We start from the raw sequence: 21,165 nt of genomic DNA, 5'->3' as shown, positions 1-21,165 counted from the left end.
TTATCCCCAAATTGTAGAAATATTTCAAAAAGGCATTTATTTGCATACAAGAAAGCATATGTCAGCGCAGTCAAGGTCTAAGTTGTGTTAGTGTGTGCTGACAGAGGCGATGTGCTTCGTCCCCAGGACCATTGAGTCCCTGTACAAGGAGCTGGTTGAAGAAGGCTTGCTGATCCAGGCTGTGAAGGTCAACCTCTCTGATTATATCGGTAAAGTACACCCCAACAGTCCTGCCTCTGTCATGTGGTGCCATGGGTGCTAGAAATACATTTCACTTGTGTCTCTTTTCTAACAGAAGCCTGGTCACAGTGGCTGCTTGCAAATTGATTTTAACAACCTCAGGGGGTGCTGTGAACAAAGGGGCTCCCTGAATAAAACCAGTCCCTTATCATGGCAGAAGCTGGTTTTCCAGCATTAGCAGAATTCCTGGGCCAGTTCTTTCTGGCACAACCTGATGGGGGAAATGAATGGTTCATGCGTTTGTGTCCAGACACAGTGCCCCGGGTGCTTCCACGGTGCAAGGGCCTTTCACGGGGCGTTCTTCCCAGAGAACTTGGGGGTGGGGCGAGGTGGGAGGTGGAGGGCAGAGTGGGACGGTTGTGACTACAGTCTTCAGCTAAGGGCTTCTATGATTTTTTTTTAAATGAAAATTTATCTATGCTGACCTAAGAACATGCCCACTGCTTGGAATCACTCACAGTTCTGCGCCCTGATGGAGATGTTGTGCTTCCTCTGGCAAAGAAAACATCCCTGTGGTGGAGGACAGTCACCCTCAGAAAAATTCGAGCAGCGCTGTTGCCTGCCGTGTGTGTGGCGTGCGTCTCCACCTGTCCTGAATGTAGGCTTCACAGCTGCTAGTCTTCCCCGGCCCCGAGACCCGTAGGGCACACGCGTAGCTGTGGAGCTCTGTCTGCTGCCACTCCTGTCTAGAATACCATCACTTCTGTCTTAGTCACGCTTCCTTTGCTGTGATAAACCCCACGACCAGAAGCCCCTGAGGGAGGAAAGGATTTATTTGGCTTTATTTATTTACATCAAGGTCACAATCCTACGACGACGATGGAAGTCAGGGCGGGAACGCAAGTCGGGGACCTGAAGGCAGGACCTAGAGCAGGACCTAGGGCAGAGGCCCTGGAGAAGTGCTGCTCACTGTCTTGCTCCCTGTGGTTTGCTCGAGCTGCTTTCTTACATAACCCTGCCTAGGGGTGGCAGCACCGGCAGTAGACCGGGCCCTTCCCACCAATTACTAATCAAGGAAGGGCCCTGCAAGCGTGGCCTTAGGCCAATCTGATGGAGGCGTTTTCCCAGCTGAGGTCTCCTCTCTCTGGCTTTGTCAGGTTGACAAAAACAGACCTAAGCAGCGCCTCCTGCTCCAAGCGGGTCAGGAGACTTCTCCTTTCCCAAGGATCTGGGTTACTCTACAGGCTGCCCCTCCGCTGGGTTTCGTCCCAGTTCCGCGGTTTCCGTAGGCCAAATGCAAGCATTACTGTGCCCTCGGGTCTCCCGCTGGAATCACCTCTTTGTCCTACCTGGGGGCGTTTAAGGTGAACAGTGTGGTGAAGGCGCTGTCCTCAGAGCTCCTTGGAGAGCTTCCTTCTCCCCTTGCGGCTGGCGAACAGTTTCTGCGGTGGGGCCGGGGGCTGTAGAGGGTATACGAGCATCTTCCCTACAAACGCCTGAGAATATGCTGGTGAATTTTTGCCACCCAGATGCCCTTACCTCTTCATCTCTCGGGTCACAGGACAGGCCTGTACCCGCAGGCGAGCCTCGCCTAACCTTCATTTGCTCCCAAGCTGAGCCTGGCTGTTGAGTTTTGATTATGGGCTCCTCTCCTGTGCTCTGGTCTCACATGCTTCCGCATTATACTGCCACCTCATGACTTACTCTCAAGTTTTAAATTCTGCACGTGTGTTAGCATATGTACATGCTTGTTTACGTGCGAGTATGCCCACAGGTGTGTGGAGAGCTGAGGTTGACATCTGGTGTCTCCCACTGTTGCCCTCCACCTTATCTCTCGAGACAGGGTCTCCCATTGAACCTGGAGCTCACAGATGTGGCGGGCTAGATAATGAAGTCCCCACACCCTCCCGCAGCTGCCTCCCCAGCAGACACACAGCACTGAGCCTCCACAGACTCAATCCCTCACAACGGCTCGGCAAGCTCTTCACCCTCTGTGCCATATCCCCAGCTCTGGTTTACCAACTCATCCAACTCATCCCCACCCACCCCCTCCCTCCCCCCCCCCCCGCCAGTAGAGCTGGACAACATAGAAGGCAATTTTATAGTCCAGTCCTTCACTTCCCAGCCTCTGACTGGGCCTAAAGCAGCCACCCAGCTGGAGGGGGCTTTGGATAGTACTTTGATATCAGTCATTACCTCCCCAGGTCATTTCTGGTTTGAAGACAGACCACCTCAAGTCTGCAGGTGTCCCACATTGGAAAGCCAAGCAGACTGCCCACGTTAGGGGAGTGGTGGCCAAGTAAATGTGAGATACTCTCAAGCACCCGCTGCCCACCACTGGCGAGAGCTTCGTTCTCAGCATCACCCAGCAGTGAGAGTGAAAATGATCAGCTCTCACTCCTCCTTGGGATCACTGGTTTTGACTTTATTTTCTTGGTTTCCTTAGCATTTTCACACAGAGGTGCACCTCCCTTCCCCCTGGCCCTGGGTGACTCATGTCCTGTGAGAGACGCCTCCTCAGTGCCTGATTTTCCTGTGCATGGACAGGAGAGCAAGTGTGTGGGCCAGGTCTCTAGGACTCCTCCTCCAAATGGGAGAGAGCAGAGACCTCGTGTGCAGCAGGCTGCACAGCCCACACGTTTCAAAGACCAGAGACACAACGGCAGGTCCAGCAGGGAGTGCTCAACAACGCTAGGCTGAGCTTTGGGAGCAAACCACACACTCCCTCTCCTGTTGTGGCTGCCTTAAAACTCCAGGCAGCATCTCCACCACAGCAGGTGAGGGCTGCCCTCCCCGCTCTCAGCTCTGCCCCTGTGCAGATGCTCAGCTCCAAGCACTGGTCCTGTGCCCAGAAGCCCAGCAGCAGGCTGCTGGCCAGATCTCAGGTACACAAGAAACAAACCTTCTAATTTGGCTCTGCAACCACTTCGAGGTCGATGCTGCTCAAACACAATGAGCCCATGCCCCACCCCTAGGGGCTGCAAGCTTCCAGGTTCACATGCAAAGCATTCTGGGCACTTCTCGCATTCAGACTCCTTTGCCACAGTGTTAGGGCTGGATGTCTCAGTGCTTGGATTGGCAAGGCTGGTCTACTTCTGCCTCCCGGAATCCCTGTCCTTTTTCGGTTCTTCCAATGCCTCCATCTCTTCTTCTATGCAATGGAAATGACAGCAGCAGCAGCCTCAATGAATGGATGTCAACACTGAGTGAGTCACACCCCAAATTCTCAGCCCTTCATTGAGTGCTGCTCTGCTACCCCTCTGCCAACGCTGTTGTCACCTTCATTGGTAGGCTCAGGGTGTGGCCATGAGAAGGGCTGTTGTCTTTAGGGTGCTCTGCAGCCCCTTCCTCCCCCATCACATCTGCTCAGAGCACCCAGAGAGCCAGTCACCTACAAACAACTGGAGATTTTCCCGAGTGACCTTGGCACACCACGGCTCTGAGAAATGGACCAAAGCCCTCTTAATGCCGTCACCTTCTCCTCGGTGCTCATCGCCTCAGCTAAAGCTTGGAGATGTCCACACACTTCCAAAACTCCAGTCCTAGAGCTGTGGCAAATGCCAGCACTGCACACAGGCATGATCTTGCAATAGAGTTCACCTGGAGATGTTCTCGGGTCGCTTGATCTTTGCACTCTTTTTGGAAACTGGGGAGCTCACGCCAATCACAAGCACACTTCAACACTTCCAGCAAGTTTGGATCCTAGCCTCCCCCAGTGTGACTTTCTCTCTATCCAATTTCCCCTTTCCTAGAAGGGTAGGGATCCTGCTAATATTCAGGCACCTGGTGGTCCCATGGTCTAAAAGTGTCTTCCAGGTAAGGGCACATGGTAAGGACTCTGTTAAGACTCCAACAGACAGACTGGACCAGTTCAGCCCGCCAAGCGTCCCATTTCTTTCCTTGCCCTGCATTTTCCAGCCCTTTTTCACACCCTCTATCTCAAATACCCTCTCTTCTTCTTTCATCTTCTGTCCCCCTTCTGGAAGACCTCGTGCTTGTGCAGGGGAACCAGAACTTTCTGTGCTCCGACTCTGTGGATGGGAAAGGGATAATGGCTCCCATTCTGGTCAGTCGTAAAACACGGAGACATGCTTTCAGAGTGAGACTCGTAACTTGGCAAACAGCCCAGGCCAGTTGGATCCTTCTCTCTATCAGAACCAACACCCACTAATTTAATTTAATATAATTTGTTTAAATAAAATCTGCTAGGTTACAGAAAATATGGTCCGCCTGGATATTAATATGCATTTACATAAGCAAGAAAATTGAGGTCACTTTCACAGCCCCTCTAATGTCATGTTTACTGGCAGTAAGCGCTAGATTTAACGGTTGCTACAGGGTCTCTTTCTCTTCTGGTAGAGGCTAAATTAACCATTCTGCTATTTATTACCTGCTTGTTAAAACGCAGGAGTCTCTGGATCCGTAATGGAAGTGTCCACTATCATTCATTCCGCCGACCAATACCGCCGTCCTTGCCAAGGACTTCTTTTTTTAATGCTGAGAATTTGGAAGGCTGCCCTGCACAAGACAGCACCAGTCTCTCTAATTTCCCTCACGTTTGGAAATGCTATAAGCATTGGGTATCTTCAGCATTTCACACAGGAATGCGCTCTTTGTGTCTGACAATCCCCCCCCACACACACACACACAATCAGTGAGGTCAGTGCGCACCTGAAGTAGGAAAGAAAGCATCTGTAGGGACAATCAAATGCCCTGCCTCACTCTGGGAGTATTCTCTCTCAGTACCCTTTCAGAAACAGATCACAGGACTCAGAGCAGTACATAAAGGTCCATCCTGTGACAAATGGAGACAGCCAAACTAATTTTCTTGGTGACCTTATCTAAATGAGTTAGAAAATAACACTTCGGATTTATGGCTAGTTACAATTAAGCCCTTTGATATCTTTAATTAAACCTGTAGAGATTTATTTCCATATTATTCCTTTGGTAACCCTTTAAAAATGATAAAAATGTAAATTAATATTACCCTCAACCGGAGATGTTTCTATTTATCCTGGGTTAGACTCAGACCCTTCCTTTCACACTGCACTGCTGGGGCACACATCCCGCATGGATCTTAAATAATTTATTATGAAACTTTCTGCCAATATTAGACATAATCTTTTAGAGTCTAAAGAAAATCCTGTAACATTTCAGCTTCTTGGTATGTCACTCAAGACTTTATCTCACTTTGCACAGCCCAAGCCTTTTTTGGGGGTGGGGGTGGGGGGAGCTCTGCACTACAAAGCTGAGGATCAACCCACCACACGGGAGATTATTTAACAGTTAATGTAATTTGCCTTTCATTAGATCTGGCATACCTATGCTTTCTTGCCTGGTTTCTCTTCAAGCCTTATCTAAGAAAAGGTGGATTCATTCTGTGGCTGTGACAAAAAAGATTTTAAAAAACCCTCTGGCCAAAAGCTACTTGGGGAAGAAAGAGATTATTTGGTTTACACTTCCAGGTCACAGGTCATCACTGACAGAAGCCAGGGCAGGAACTCAAAACAGGACCATGGAGGAAGGCTGCTTGCTGCTTGCTGTTCTGGCTTTTGTTCGCTTACTCACCATGCTCAGCTCGCTTTCTTTAAACAGCCCCTGGCCACCTGTCTAGGGATGGTGCTGCCCGCCATGGGCTTCCTACAGCAACTAATAGTCTACACAGTTTCCCAAAGACATGTTCACAGGTCAATTCACTGGGCAATTCCTTGATCAAGACTTTGTTCTCGGGTGACTCTAGGCTGTGTCCGATTGGTAGTTCAGTGACTAGGACAGACATGCCCTTCATGGTGGCTCTTCCATGCTGCACTAGTGTTCTCTGATCTTTTTCAGACCAGCTTGGTTCCCCCACTCACTCATCCATGTTTCCTTCCTCCCCAGGTGAGTACAGCTACCTGGGGACGACTCTGCGCCAGGTAGCCATAGAGCCCATGCCCTCTCTCCTGGATGTCAGACAGCTCATCACCCTCTATGGAATCTTGCCTTTGGGTAAGACCTGACTGTTCCCTCAAGCTGGGACAGCAGCCTCCCCTCTCGCTTTGATGGTAGTTCCTTTTGACACCAAAATTACTTTTCGCTTTCCCAGCTGAGACTAAGAAGCCTTGTCTCACTTCCATAGTGCCCGCCCAGCATAGAAAGGCATGGTGGGAAAGGAGCTTCAGCACCATCTTTGGGTCTGGTTTGCATTACAGCAATCAGCTGGAGAGAGGTGGTCCTTGAGCTGAGCCCAAGTGCTAAGATGGCTGCGTGCCTGCACTCACTCATTCTGTGGCTGGGCCCTGAGCAGAGAGCTCTTTGAAAATGGTGGACTATCTTTTCTGGATATCAAGCGACCTCTCCCCTCCCCCAGCTCTCCTGGTCTCTCCTAAAATCCCCTCTCACTGCTGAAAAAGAGTTCCATCACAGTTCTTCAGACACAGCTCTAGGGTGTGTCTAGGGATGCAGGAAAGCATGTAGCCCCTTCCTTCCTTCCCTCTGCCTGGTGGCTGCCTCTGGGGGGCAGAGCTCTGCCAGCCACTCTAGAAATGAAACTAGAAATGACTCCTTGTTTCATCTGCCTCAATAACTCTGTCCCGCTTTGACTTAAGAACTTAAGCCTGTTGGCAAGAAAGCCTTAAATCCCGTCCTTGACATTACATCAGAAGTAGTAAATGTAATTTGGGAGCAGTGTATATGTTCAGGTACTAAATTTCATATTGCATCTCATACAGATAGAACATATTGGAGCACATGATTTAATGTCAACAAGCTCAATATGTAGTATCCACAGAGCCAACTTAACAAGACACATGGAGCCTCACACCTTATTGTAACACGATGGGACACAAAAGGCAAGGAGCCGGTGGGCGTGTAAGGAACTCATCCTGCTTGAGTGTATGCTACAGTTGTTCCCTTGGCTTGCAAGTCTCTGGCATGCATGGTGTTCCATTCTGCTTCATAAGCCTTCCTTCCGGAAGCATCCTGCCCCGCTCCTATCTCCCCTCACCCCTTTGTCATGGAGGGCCCCTCGCACATCCCCTATTACCCCACCCCACCCTATCCCCATCCCTCTCCACTCCCTACCCTGTGCTGTCATTAACAGCTGCCAAGCCCTCCTGGCCACAGACTCAGCTGGAGAGTTTGTTCTCTTGAGAGAGTTTTATGTCACCTGTCAGGAATGCAGACACGAGTAGAGCGGATGAGCTGTGTGCACAGATATGCCTTCCGGCAGTTCATCTAAATTTCACATGTCACCTCCAGCTGCAAGTAAAAGCAACCTGGGGAGATGCTGGCTGCTGCCAGCACAATTCCTGAGGCCGCAGCTTGCCTCCCTGTATTCACAGGGGAAGCCTCAGGAAAGTGGTGTCCTGTTACAAAAGGAAAGAGGCAAAGTCTTAGGGAGCACCTACTGTTCCGATCACTTCAGTGGTGGCCACTGGCAGGAGCCCGTGTAGGCCAGTTTCCACAGATGGTCATGAAATAGAGCCCCACCCTATGTGACTACTATCAGGTTGAGGCTCCCTAAACCCCTCAGGGTATAAGAGAACGTCCAGGACAAGTTCAATAAGGCCCTGGAAGATGGGGGAGGGGTGAGAGGGTCTGGGGAGGGTGCTTTCTTGAGTAGATGTGGGTCATTGTCTTAAAGGTTTACTTCTCTGGTTACTTAACCCTCCAGAGCCCTACCATTACCTCCAGATGGTATTCAAGTTAGGGAGGGCAGAAATGGAGTCAGGACCAAGAACATGAGCCCTCTGTTACTCGGCAGTCCTCCAGACATTAGACAGATGCTACGGCCAAAGCTACTAGAAGTGTCCCGAATCTCTAGGCCATTCCATTTGAGTGAAACCTCCTAGATTCCTGGGTTAGCTGTGTCCCAAGCACAGGGACCTTCCCTGGACCACCCTCTTCACCTCTGAGCGGTTTGGGTGATCCCTGCCTAGAAAAGTGACATCCGACATTCACATCTGGCACACTTTCCCAGACCTCTGTCCCTTGTCCAGATCCCACTCACCATGCTGTCCTTTCCTTCTGCCACCCCTTCCCAGACCTCTCCCACCCCTGGCCCTGGCAAGCAATCTTGGCAAGCTACAGTTCCCATCCAACCTTCAGACACCCAACTACTTACTGTCTCCAGTCTCCCCCACCTGCCCCATCACTGCCTGTCTCCTGACACCTCACTGTTCCTTTAAGACCAAGCTGATTGGCCACTGTGCCTCCATCACTGAGATCCTTCTCACACACTGCTCCTGGGCTCACCTTCTCCAAAGTCTCACACAGACGTCCCCTTCTCTCAGGGTCCAGCTGAGGCCCCTAGCTGAATTTTAGCTTCCCCAACATCTATGGCTCTTGAGTTTAAGCACTTTTGCCTCCCCATGGGAGCTCTGAGGCTCGGCCACATCCTGGTTTTCCACTGCAGGTTCACCTTCTCAGGGCTCAGTTCCTTCTCAAGACTTTTCCACATTTAAAACTCAGCCACAGGAGCATGCAGGGCTTGCCAGGGCCACCCCAAAGCATCCTTCCATAGCCAAGTATGAAAAAGGAAGAAAGGCCTCTTTCTCCAGCCACCAAAAATAGTACGTCCTTCATTGTGTCATGTTGCCGTAGCCCCCAATAACCACAAACAATGCACACTTGTATGTGTCATTCAAAAGAATATGGAGAATGGTAAACAACTATAAAACATGTTTCTGGCTGTCACTCAATTCCCTGTATCTTTTCAGTTGAAAGGAAAGGATAAATTGTATTGAGCCAGGCATGATGGCACATGGTCGTGATCCTAACATTAGAAAGGCAGAGGAAAAGGATCAGGCCATCCTGGGATGAGACTCTGTCTTAGATTTTATTATTAATAATATTATCATTATAATCACATATTAATAGCCAAGACATAGGCACCCAGGGTCACCAAAACCAGAGCCCCTTGAGGACAGCTGCTGTCCTCACCACACTGACAGGCACTGAATTCTATGCATCTTGTACCTGCTGAGTACCCACTCTGTTCTGCCACCCCAGCCCTGGCCCCGTGTTAGAGAACACCTGGCCTGAGGTACAGACTGTGTGGGCGAGGACATAGGAACAATGATAATCCAAGCTGCTTTACTGCCAAGTGTCAGGCGGCCTTCGCTCCTGACAGTCTGGGGCCAGCTCCGGAGGAAGACCTCCAGCTTTGCCCCCAGGCCCTGGCCTTTCCCTCTGTCTCACACACTTCAATACAGAGTAGAAAAGAAGGTTCTAGGAATATGAACACGTCTTAGCCGACTTCATTGTCTGTCTCTCCACATTCCGTTCCCAAGCTGTCAGAGGATTTAGTGAGGCTGTTGACAGATAGAGAAACCCCACAACTACCACCACCCAAAAGGAAAAAAAAAAAAAAAGCAAGTTTGAGTAAGCTATTGCAGGAATGTTCTTTAAAATTATGAGTTTACTTAAAAAAAAAAAAAAAAAAAAAAAAAAGGCAGGACCAGGGGAGAAAAGCTGCCGTGGAGGAACCCAGAGGCCCCAGAGCCTCTTCCGGCAGAAGGTGAGCCTTGAGCTTGACATGTGTTCATCATGGCCACAGAGACCCCTTCCCACAGTGCAGCCTCAGCCCGAGGCACCCTAGCATAGGGGCCTCTGCTTCTCTTGGCAGCACCCAAGAGCACTGGCCTCTGTCTTTCCCAGGGTCCGCAGAAGTGCACGAGAAAGCTCCCTTGGTGAAGTCTCTGCTGTTGGCTGGTCCCCCAGGGGTAGGGAAGAAAATGCTGGTCCACGCCATCTGCACAGAAACAGGCGCTAACCTCTTCAACCTGTCTGCCTCAAACATCGCCGGAAAGTACCCTGGCAAAAACGGCCTACAGATGATGCTGCACTTGGTCTTCAAGGTACGCGCTGTGGCTCTCTCCCTCTTCCTGCAGGTCACTTTCCTGGACCCTCAGACACGTTTGTGTTGAAATCCCTTTGCATCCTCCTGGAAGTTAACTCATTTTCACATCTGGCTGAACCTCCCACAATTAGAAACAGCTTCTGTGGAGCATAAACACCCTACTGTGCTGCCCAGACCTGACTCCTGTGGCCTCAGGGCTCCTTGCTGAGATGCCTGTCTGTCTCCTGGAAAATCAAACCCACGTTTTACTTCCTCAGCTCGTCTCACTGTCCTAATCAGCTTGCATTGTTTCTCATGTGGTATAAATTACGACACCCCATCACTCTCTGAGCGCAGCCTCTTCCAGCTGGGCTGAAGGAGGAGCTGACAGGGAGCTAAGCCAGCACAGGAGGGTAACAGACAAGGATGACACAGGGTCAGGCAGCATCTCAGAGGAGCAAACGCACTGCCAGCTCTGTGACCTTAGTTAAGTTCCCAACAGCCCCTCTGGGTCCCATCACCAGACCGGGTCCTAAAGAACTCAGATACGAATCTTTTGTATGTGATATGAAGATTTTACAAGACGTAATTTCGATCTGGCTGAGTAGCGTGAGGTTATCCCCCGCTGGTCAGCCCACATGTAGTTGTTACAGTGTCAGCTTTAACTATAGAAACAACTGTGGCCGCACACACTCTCCGGGCTGGGCACCGGCCAAGCCTGTCTTCTCAGAGCTGGAAAGTATGGGGATAGAGGGGTCACTGAAACAGGGGCGGAAGTGGTCACCTAGGGGTGCTGACCAGTATGTCTCAGGTGAGTGAAGACAGCAGGGGGTTTTGATCCCTCAGCCACCTCTCACATCGCACCCTGGAGACTGTTGCTCTCCCCTTCTTTCATAACTGTCACAAGGAACCCTACGGCACAACGCTATTAACAGGCGCCTATCCGGTGTGCTCTGCTTCTATGACTCCTCTCGCAAAAAATCTCCTCAGGACCTTGTCTACTTTGTGTAGATGGATGAGTGAGTGGGTATGTGTTTTTGTTTACATGTGTGGGACGCACTTATGTAAGTAGGGCTAAGCATGTAGGTGTGTGAGTGCATGTGAAAGCCAGAGGTCAACCTTGGGTGTCATTCTTCAGATACCGTCCACATTGCTTTAAGAGGCAGGGCCTCGCACTGGTCCACACTCACCAAGTAGGCCAGCCTGGCTGGCCAGCAAGCACCAGAGAGCTGCCTGTCTCCAGCTCCCCAGCCTTAGCATTAGAAGCCCACACCAATGCCCAGCTGTTTTCAGTGGGAACACCCAGGGATCAAACTCGGGTCTCCAGGCTTACTCAGCAATCACGTCACCAGCTGAGCCAGCTCGCCAGCCCCTCACTGCTTAGCTTCCATAGGATATCGGCCTCTGGGTTTATTGGAGTTGTTTGTTTTTCCTGGTCCTCACCATGCATGAATGGTGAGCATCAGCAGTTCCCGAGCGCCTGTCCACCCCCAGACAGTCTCGTGCACACTGCTTGGGTGTTTGTGCCGGTTAGTTTGAACTGTCAACTTGATTCAACATAGAATCACCTGGGAAGGGAGTCTCAAAGAGGAACTATCTAGATCAGGTTGGTCTATGGGGATTGTATGGCTTGTTAATCGATGTAGAAAGTTATAGTCCACTGTGGGCAGCACCATTTACTAGGCAGGAGTCCTGAACTCTAATAAAGAGATGAAGCTGAACATGAGCAAGCGAGAAAGCAGCATGCACTCATTCCCCTCTGCTCTCCACTTTCCTGCTATAATGGACTGCAGCCTAGAAGCCTACACCAAATATTTTTTTCCTGCTCTATGTTGCCCCCAGCTGAAGTCCAAACCCAGAGCTTCCACTTGCTAAGTAAGCACTTGACCACTGAGCTAAACTCCACCCCTACTTTGCAGTGGTGGTGCACCCCTTTAATCCCAGCACTTGGGAGGCAGAGGCCAGCAAATCTCTGCGAGCTTACGGCAAGACTGGTCTACAAAGTGAGTCCATGACAGCCAAGGCTACACAGAGAAACCCTGTCTCAAAAGAAACCAAAACAACAACAATAAAACCCAACACCCTTTTGCTTCTAGCCCCTGATATTTTCTCACAGCAACAAATAGGAAATGAAGACCGCATTCACTTCTCACAGCAGCCTGTGAGCAGGGCACAAAGTGTGGGAATAGTGACTTTGCTGGGTCTTCGTGCCCTGTGACACCACAAAGTCCAGCTGGGCCTCCAGGTTTCATAACCTGAGCTATGAATACACACATGCCCGGGTCACTTCACTCAAAACATGGCTCCTGGTGTGGCTCTAGGAGAGCGAGAGCCCTTGTCTTGATAACGGATAAGCAATCTTACACTTATCGTACACTTACTAGAATTATCACAGCCTGCCATTGTGTGGACAGGAAATGCTAGATGTCATGATATTAAAATGTAGAACAACACATCATCCACCTAGGGTGCCTGACACACACCTCATTAAGTTTCACCTTTGTTGTGTATGTAGCTGATTAATGAAAGACCCAGAAGTCTCAGGAGTGAGAGTCATTCAATTAAAAACTGCTCCAAGAGGCCACTGTGCTTCGGCATGACTGACAGAGCAGCTATCTGCATTTAATTAACCAGAGGAAGGCAGGATTAGGAGCCCCCTTTGGCGAGTGGAGAGCAGGAAGCCTGAGGGCGTGGCCCACTAGCATCCAGAAAGCCGGAGGGTATAGGAGTCAGGTCACAGGCTCAAGGGCAGCAAGGCTGGCTCTGCGGGATTTGCTCAAGGTGAATATCAGCAAAACAGCAAGATCTTATTACCCAGCATGCCTCATGTGACTAATCCCTATGCCTTAATTACCCTTTGGAGAGAAGCTGCAACCCCTATGCTCTCTTGGCCAGCTGGGGGCGCTCAGTCTCCCACACCACCCTGAAAACTGGGTGGACAACAAACCTCTGATTTGTTTCACAACCATAGATTCAAGTCGATTTTCATTGCTCCTGAAGGATTCTTGGGTTTTACACATGATAGTAGGGTAAGGGGTTTCTTTAAGACATTTTCAGTATAAATGGGAGCAACTGTTATTTCAGATTCTCTGTCCAATTGGGGTAAGATGGAGAAAAAGATATTACCTTTAGGAAATATTAGAAATTACTCATCTGATCAATTAGACTTTCCTTGTACCTCCAGCTCCTGGTGTAGACAGGGAGAACTGAAACACCAGGAGATGGGGTGGAAGGGGCGAGAAACAGGGAGAACATTTACCTTCAAGGAACCAAGGAAAACCTGAGGGGACAGAACTAGGAGAAAGGCATGGGGGAGTCCTAAGCAGGACCCAACTCTGCAGGTGCCTTGATCTCAGACTGGGAGCCCCAAGAATTTCTAACAGTACATTTCTGTTTTAAGCAGGCAGGCAGGCAGGCAGGCAGAACAATTGGTTGCTTTCATGTATGGGGGACACTGAATACGTACGCTTGGGCAGAAGGGCTATGTCCCCAGACTCCGAAGGCACACTCTTTGGACTCTTATGACAGTAAGTCAGAGGCAGGAATCTGAAAGCGACTTTTGGAGATATCTAACCAGAAATGAGGCACACACAAAGGAGTTATACATACTGTTCTCTCTAATTGTGCCCAAATCCAATAAGGTGGAAAGTCATACCCCGAGAACTAGAGCACTGGATTGTAGACCTAAAGCCAGGCCTGACTCCAAAGCCATGGTGTTGGCTGCATCTGGGCCTCTAGCGGGCCAGGACCCTTGGGCCAAAGCATCAGCTGGGAGCATTCCAGCCATGGAGTCCTCTGAACTTGCTCTCACGAGATTCTCATCTTTCTAAGCTCTCCGACTGTTCCTCCCACTTCCCTCTTCTCATAAGAAAGATCCTGACTCTTCAAGCTTCTCCTTAGAGACTCAAGGGAAATCAGAGTTCAAAGAACAAGTGAAGCAGAACCCACCAGCCTGCACCTGCCCTCAGGGGAGATGTTGGCTCTTTCCTGATGGCCCAGTGGCTCTGTTCTTCCTCCTCCTGCAGTGACCCAGCCAAGGGCTAGCACCAGAGTGAGGTCCTAGGAGAAGGGGGCTACGATGGCTGCTCTGCAGGGGGGAGGGAGGATTTGTCACATCTAGTGCAGCCACACTAGCCTGCAGCCAGCAAGCAAAGGATGCACAAAGCCCTTGTGCCCAGTTCCTTACCCAGGTGAGGACCCATGCTCAGATGTGCTGGTGTCCAAGGCTTACGCCACAGTCCCAAGAGAAGCCGGACAGCTCTGCCCCACAGCTCCTGAGAACAACTGTTGAATAACCCCAGGACACTGCTGTTGCTTGTGGTGGTATCACGACCACTCTGTGAAGACTGTGACATATATGTGACACAGGCCACAGCTGACCTCAAAACGGAGCTGGCTAAATGAAGAAAGGAAGGCGTTCACTGGGAAGGTGGCTTCATCAGTAAAGTGCTTGCCAATCATTATGAAGACTTAATTTCCATCCCAAGCGCCCACAAGAAAAGCCAGCTGGTTATTCAGTGCCAGGAAGGTATAGACAGGAGGTTCCCTGGGGCTCACTGATCTGCCCAGCTTAGCCTCATCAGCGAGCCCCAGGTCTTAGTGAGAAGAAGCCCTGTCTCAAGAGACAAAGAGGATGAACCCAGGGAATGCCATCTAAGGTTGATCTCTGGCACCACATGCACACATGCATATTCTCTCTCTCTCTCTCTCTCTCTCTCTCTCACACACACACACACACACACACACACACACATACAGTGTGAGAGTGAGGATGGAAAGAGAAGCAGGAGAGGGAAAGGGGGAAAGAAGGAAAGAAACTACTGTCTTGGTACAGCATCATGTGTGAAAACCAAGAGACCTGGACACTGAGCATAAATCCTAAAAGGGTATCTATACGAAGGCCAAGGTCACCTTGCACAGTGTGGTATAGGCGGTTTCAAATTGAGGGATGGGGTACAGGTGGATCCCTAAATCTTTTCATGCACGTACTTTGTTTATAGCAGTCTTAAGCCAACAGCAGGTTTAAGCAGGATGTGTGGAGAGTTCTCTGTGCTCTTCCCCACACACATATAGTTCCCACCATCAGCATCCCACAGTGCGCATGTGCCACAGTCCAGGACCCACAGTTCGTGTCATCACTCTAAGGCCGTACTTCATCATACTCTTTAGTGGTGGGCATCTGGGTAGCCAGAGGGATCTCTGTCTTGCCTTCCACTACCTGAGCTTTCAATGTTTAGTCCTGAGAGGACAGAGACAAAGGAGAGAACATCCAGGAAGGAGCCCAGGCCGAACGAACCATGGGAAAGTCCACCCCAAACTGAGGACATAGCAGCTTAGAAAAAAGAAAACAAAAGAATGAAAGGGTCCCTTGGTCACAGAGCCTCATCGGTGTAGGCTCTGTGAGAAGGGAGTTACAGCAGATGGAAAAAGGCAGCCAGTGTCTCCACGGGGGCACTAGTTTTAACTGCCCTCCAAGGATGAGTGGGGCTCCAGAGAGAGAGAGAGAGCGAGAGAGAGAGAGAGAGAGAGAGAGAGCATCAGACTGCCGGCAGGGCGTGAGGGAGCACAGTATGGACCTCGAGTCCCTGAGCATGGGATGGAGGCCACTGATTATATGTGGGGAGAGCGGCAGGCCGGTGGCCAGGCTTGGACAGGGTGCTTCCCCACCCTGGAGACACTTAGGGGAAGATGAGGTATTGGGTGGTTAAACCCGCCCTGCAGAGTTAAGTGTGCCTGAGTACTCAGCCCACATACACCCTGTTCTTCCCAAGTTCCCCCCGCATTGGGGCAGCCTGCGGTGAGCCCTTCAGCCCTCGTGGAGCAGGGCAGAGGATGGGAGGGCAGGACTCTCAGCGCCCGGTCACTGCGTGTGTGAGCACAGCACCCCTCCACCTGGGCTCCTCCCCTTCCACACAGCAGCAGCGCCACTGTGTCCGCTCCTGTTAGCACTGGCCTGCCCCCAATACACTGCCCATCAGAACGAGCAGCCCTTCTCGTGAGTCCCTGCGTCCTAGTCCCTCTTCCCCTCTCCCCTACCTCAGTTTATCTCCTTTTCATCAGCTAGGCTCCCAGTTTTAGGATACCTCTGTTCTTTTTGTTGGTTATCCTTTTCAGTTTCAAAACTAAGTTAGCCTCTTGCTAGAACTTGAAATTGCTTCCTTGATTGTATAAAAGGTAACGCAAGAAGACAGCAACTAACAGTAAAATGTTAAAATGAAGGGGGTGCAGAAGGAAATGTTCTCACATCGTATTCTAATAGACCCCCAGTTAGTAGAGTAGACTTAGAATGTGAACCCCCAATAATACCTAAACCCTTCCACTCCTCCCCAGCATGGCAGCACCTCACACACAGGCCCAGGGCACTGCATATCTGCAGGCAGGGAGGGTCCCTGCCATGGAAGGTTCCTTCCCTCCTCCCAAAGGCATTAGTTCTACCAGTATTCATTGAATAACGAGAGAACGAGTGAAGGAAATGAGTGTGAGTGGTCCTTTCCAGCTTGGTAAACTGAGGTAACAGTTTAGAAAGCAGTCGTTGGATTTTGTTGCTGTTTTCCTGAGGTCCTCCATACCCAGTGAAGTGGGACCTGTGGGAGAGTGTCCTAAAATACCCAGGCCTGTGTCTGTAATGTATGTGATGTAAGCATGTTGTAACGGTGTGCCCTGAGATCTGACCCCTATGATGACCACTGGGCAGTGTGCGCGGGGACTCAAAAGAACTCAGTGGTAGAAGCCTCCTTGTTTTGAGGAAGCTCCCCCTTGGTCAGTGCTTGACAGGGACATTTGATATTTGATGGAACTGAAGAGCCCTCTGCTGGCCACAGAGTGAATTATCCCGCACGACTTTAGAGCTTCAATTACATTTAATTGGCCATGACCTCAAACTATCTGCATAATTTAAATGAAGCTTCTCCATAACTAAGTGAAAATTAAAAGAGCAAAAGAGATCGTTTTTCATTAGCAAATTGTCAAATCTTTTTTTTTTTTTTGTTAATTCTCTCACACACACACAAAAGCATATGGTATAACAGGCCCATTACTTACTGTTGGTAAACAGAGCCACCAAGGGAGAGAGATAATTACACAGGTGAAGCTTTAGAAGGCTGAGGTACAAGCAGGGAGAGCCTCCAGTAACCGTGAGTGTCCAGTTCTTAAGACCTGAAAATGGCAGCCATGAGGCCAGCCATTCCAGCCGTTCAGCCTTCCTCAGCTCATGCCAAAGGAGTCAGCGCTGGGCCAGGTCACCCGACTGCTCCGTTTGCCGAGTGGGGAGCTGGCTAGTGTTTGGTAATCATCATGGTGGCTTTAAAAGATCTTCTTTTGGGTGGAAACAGCCTGTCCTTGTACCTGGTGGGTCAGCCAACGGTCAACTTCATCAAGGAACTGCTGGGCCCTGAGGCCAATGTCCTCTTACCCAGATGTTCTGGCCCTAAGATGGCTCACTGAGCATCAGTGATCAAGTTTGTGGTGGAGGGAGGGTAGCCACTCTAGCAGGCAACTGGCCAGGTTAGCCCTGGGCTAGCATTTTAGGCAACACATTTTTGAGATGATCAACCAGCCTGTGTGCAGGTCTGAGGTGGCCCCAGTTAAGACAGGGAAGGGCACAGATAGGATGTGAAAACAGATAGCTGTCTAGCATTCTGTGCCGCTCCAGCTCCCGTATGCTATCTGCAGGATCTTGCAAAGAGCCACACTTTTAAACAGAATTCACGCAGTGACTGGGGCTACTGTGAAGCCAGTAGCAGCCCTGGCATACTGGACCTGGTTGTTCCCAGACTCAGGGAACAACCTGAGAATACAGGTTGTTGGGAATACAGCCCAATGTGGGTAATAAACTCCATCTCAGGCTAAGTACTAGCATGACACTGAATGTCAACAAGTACTGTAGAAGAAAGTTGAAAAGAACTTTGAGAAAGAGACTGGGCGTGGCATGGGCTTTTGAAACCTCAAAGCCCACCCCCAGTGACACTCCCTCCAGTAAGGCCACTCCTAATCCTTCTAATCCTTCTCAAATAGTATCACTCCCTGCTGACTAAGCATTCAAATATACGAGCCTATGGGGGCCATTCTTATATACCATAGCAGCTTTCCTTTTTCAAGGTGAGCTGGGTGACTGTTATTTAGCATAATCTCCATCCCAGAGGTATTATCTGGAATACAGCAATGCTGGTATTGAACTAAACACACAGTTCTCTGCTGCCTTTGTCAGTCTCCATTCTGTAAACATTCTGGCCTTGTGGCCTAAGCTGCTGTTTGTAACAAAGCTTTGAAAGACGATGAGGACCTGGACAAAGAAAATGCCACACTTTTAACAGGTGACAAATTAATGACCCAGCATGTACATACTTTTAGTTCCCTTGTGGTGGTCCCTACCTGTTCACTGCGGGGATGGGGGATGGGACGGACGGACAGATAGAGCTTCTGGGAGGAAGCTGTGACTTTAAAACAACACAACCTATGTGTGGCTTCCACCAGGCCCTATCCCTCCAGAAGTTATTCTAAGGGGAATATCAACCGTGTGCTCCCAAAATGCCCATCTTGTAGGCCTAAGAGGTCAGAAGCCGTCTGTATGGCTTCAAATAAGGTTATAGCCATGAATGGCAGCTCCTTGTGGTATCATGACCTTAGAGAAGTGTATTTCCTGTTTGGAGGATGGGCAGCCTGCTGCTGGTGGGAGACAAAATCCTGCAAGGCCTTTGCCGTAAGCTGCCAGGCTTTGTCTCAAGTCAGGAGAGTGAGGGAGAAGCTGGCCATCTTGGCAATTTGTCAATTCATTACCTAGCTGTGGCCCATCTCCTTATCTGCCTGCCTACAGGGAGTCTACCTCCTAGTCTCTCTCTTGTCACACTGTCCGACAGTAGCAGTTCTCTCTCCTTCGCCCTACCCTTGTCTCCCTCCAGGGTTGCCTTTTCTGGTTTTCCCACCTGGTCGCACACCACCTCTGTGGTCTTCTTGCTCTAAGTCCCAGATGCACAAAGCTGCCTAGATACACCCCCCCCCCTCACCTGATGCACTATTTGCACATAGTCCTTTGTCTTCTTGACTGTGTCCATGCACACTTTAGGAACCTGCCACCTGCCTTCTGCCCCCTACACTCCTGCCAAGGGCCACCGGTGACATCTAGCTACTCGGCTTCCTGACCAGCATTGCCAGTGGCCAACTGTTCCTGTTCTGTCTTACACCTGCTTCCAAGATGGCTTGGCCCCCCAGACCCCATCTTCCTTCACCAGTGGCTTCTTGGAAGATTGCTTGGACTCTATCCAACCCTTTTCTCCCCTTGCAGACTCTCCACACCATTCCTGGATAATCTCCCTCCTGGACCATTGGTCTTTTCTGATGTCAGTCAAGCTCATGGTGGCCCAAGCTGACCTCATCATTTCCTCCCTCATCTGGTCCCCTTTAGACTCACTATCCCCTAAGTGTCCTTCCCCAGCCAGGACATCTATTCCTAATGCTGTGACCTCAATATAATGTCCCATGGTGTGGTGACCAAGATCATAAAATTATTTTTGTTGCTGCTTCATAAGGTAATTTTGTTACTGTTATGAATGAAAATGTAAATCTCTGTGTTTTCTAGTGGTCCTAGGAGACCCCTGTGAAAGGGTGGTTCAACATCCAAGGGGTCAAGACTCATGGGTTGAAAACCACTGGCCATCCTAAGGAAAGTTGCCATCCTGTGGGAGAGGAGGCTGCATCCTCCTCTGGCTCCTCTTGGCTCCTTCCTTCGTGCGCCTTCCACCGACCAGCACATACACGCACGGTGGAGTAAAATTCTAAGCACAAGCTGCAGCCAGCACTCCCGGCTACTGTCTCTCTTTGTCTGCCCCTTCTCATTCCTTCCTAGCCAGGAAGGGACAGACAGAGGGAGGTGGTATCAGGGAGACAGCACTGTTCTGTGGCTTTCTCTGAGTCCTCGCCGTCCCAGCAAAGAGTTTGGTGCCTAAACATGATGGATTTCACACTGCAGGACTGGGGTGGGATCGCTGGCCTCAGCCTTCTAGCTGCAGGGCATATATAACCTTCCCTGGAGACCCTGGAGAGACATTTAAGAAGTTGCTTTGACATCTCTGGCCACTGGTTTTATTAAATAAAAGACGACAGATGAGGGACAGGGAAGGAAAGAGAGTGTCCCTTTATCCTGGCATATGTCCATGGCACGGGTGACAGCTTTGGGGTAGTGGCCTGGTTTGTGCTGGTCACTCCTCAGATAACTGGCTTGAGCTTTTTCAGCCCACACTGGGCAGCCTCACCTTCACTAGCATCCATGAAAAGTCGCACCAGAGTTGGAGACACTGGCAATGAATGGGATTGGGATTTAGGGAGCAGGGTGTTGTATGAGAAGGGCCAGGCCAGACACAAACTGTTTTAATCTGTTACTAGGACAGACTAAAAGGTGTGGGTGCATGTGTGTGAAAGTACTTATCTGTCCATGTGTATGTGGAGGCCAGAGGTCAACACTGATTATCTTCTTCAATCATTTGCTACCTTATTTTTTTTATTTAATTTTATTTTTATTAATTATAGTTTATTCACTTTGTATCTCAGCCGTAGCCCCCTCCTCCATCCCCTCCCACTCCCACCCTCCCTCCCTCTTTTTCTCCTATGCCCCCCCCAATCAAATGATAGGGAAGGTTCTCCTCCTCTTCCATCTGACCCTAGCTTATCAGGTCTCATCAGGACTGGCTTCATTGTCTTCCTCTGTGGAGGTGATCAAAGAGCCAGCCCCTGAGTTCATGTCAGAGACGGTCCCTGTTCCCATTACTGGGGAACCCTCTTGGACAGTGAGCTGCCATCGGCTACATCTGTGCAGGGATTCTAAGTTATCTCCATGCATGGTCCTTGTTTGGATTATCAGTCTCACAAAAGACTCCTGTGCCCAGATTGTTTGGTTCTGTTGCTCTCCTTGTGGAGTATACTCACTTATAAGTGGATATTAGACATAGAATATAGGATAATCATACTGAAATCTGTACACCTAAAGAAGCTAATCAAGAAGGAGGACCCTGGGTAAGATGTTCAAGCTTCATTCAGAAAGGCAAATGGGATGGACATCGGAAGAGAGAGAAAACAAGAAGCAAGACAGGAGCCTACCACAGAGGGCCTCTGAAAGATTCTACCCAGCAGGGTATCAAAACAGATGCTGAGACTCATAGCTAAACTTTGGGCAG

At 50.0% G+C, this 21,165-nt stretch overlaps 1 protein-coding gene across 1 annotated transcript in view; it reads left to right on the top strand.

Moving 5' to 3' along the window:
- The window catches only part of Iqca1 (IQ motif containing with AAA domain 1), a 114,880-nt gene that overhangs the window by 76,581 nt on the left and 17,134 nt on the right, over positions 1-21,165 (top strand). The window contains exons 13-15 of the mRNA XM_021644002.2: positions 127-209; positions 6,061-6,168; positions 9,820-10,019. Of these exons, the coding sequence (XP_021499677.1) occupies positions 127-209; positions 6,061-6,168; positions 9,820-10,019 (391 nt within the window). The remainder of the gene's footprint in view (positions 1-126; positions 210-6,060; positions 6,169-9,819; positions 10,020-21,165) is intronic.

The sequence above is a fragment of the Meriones unguiculatus genome, chromosome 15 (genome assembly GCF_030254825.1).
Source record: "Meriones unguiculatus strain TT.TT164.6M chromosome 15, Bangor_MerUng_6.1, whole genome shotgun sequence".
In the NCBI taxonomy this organism is placed as follows: domain Eukaryota; kingdom Metazoa; phylum Chordata; class Mammalia; order Rodentia; family Muridae; genus Meriones; species Meriones unguiculatus.
This window is presented reverse-complemented; position numbering and strand designations above follow the sequence as displayed.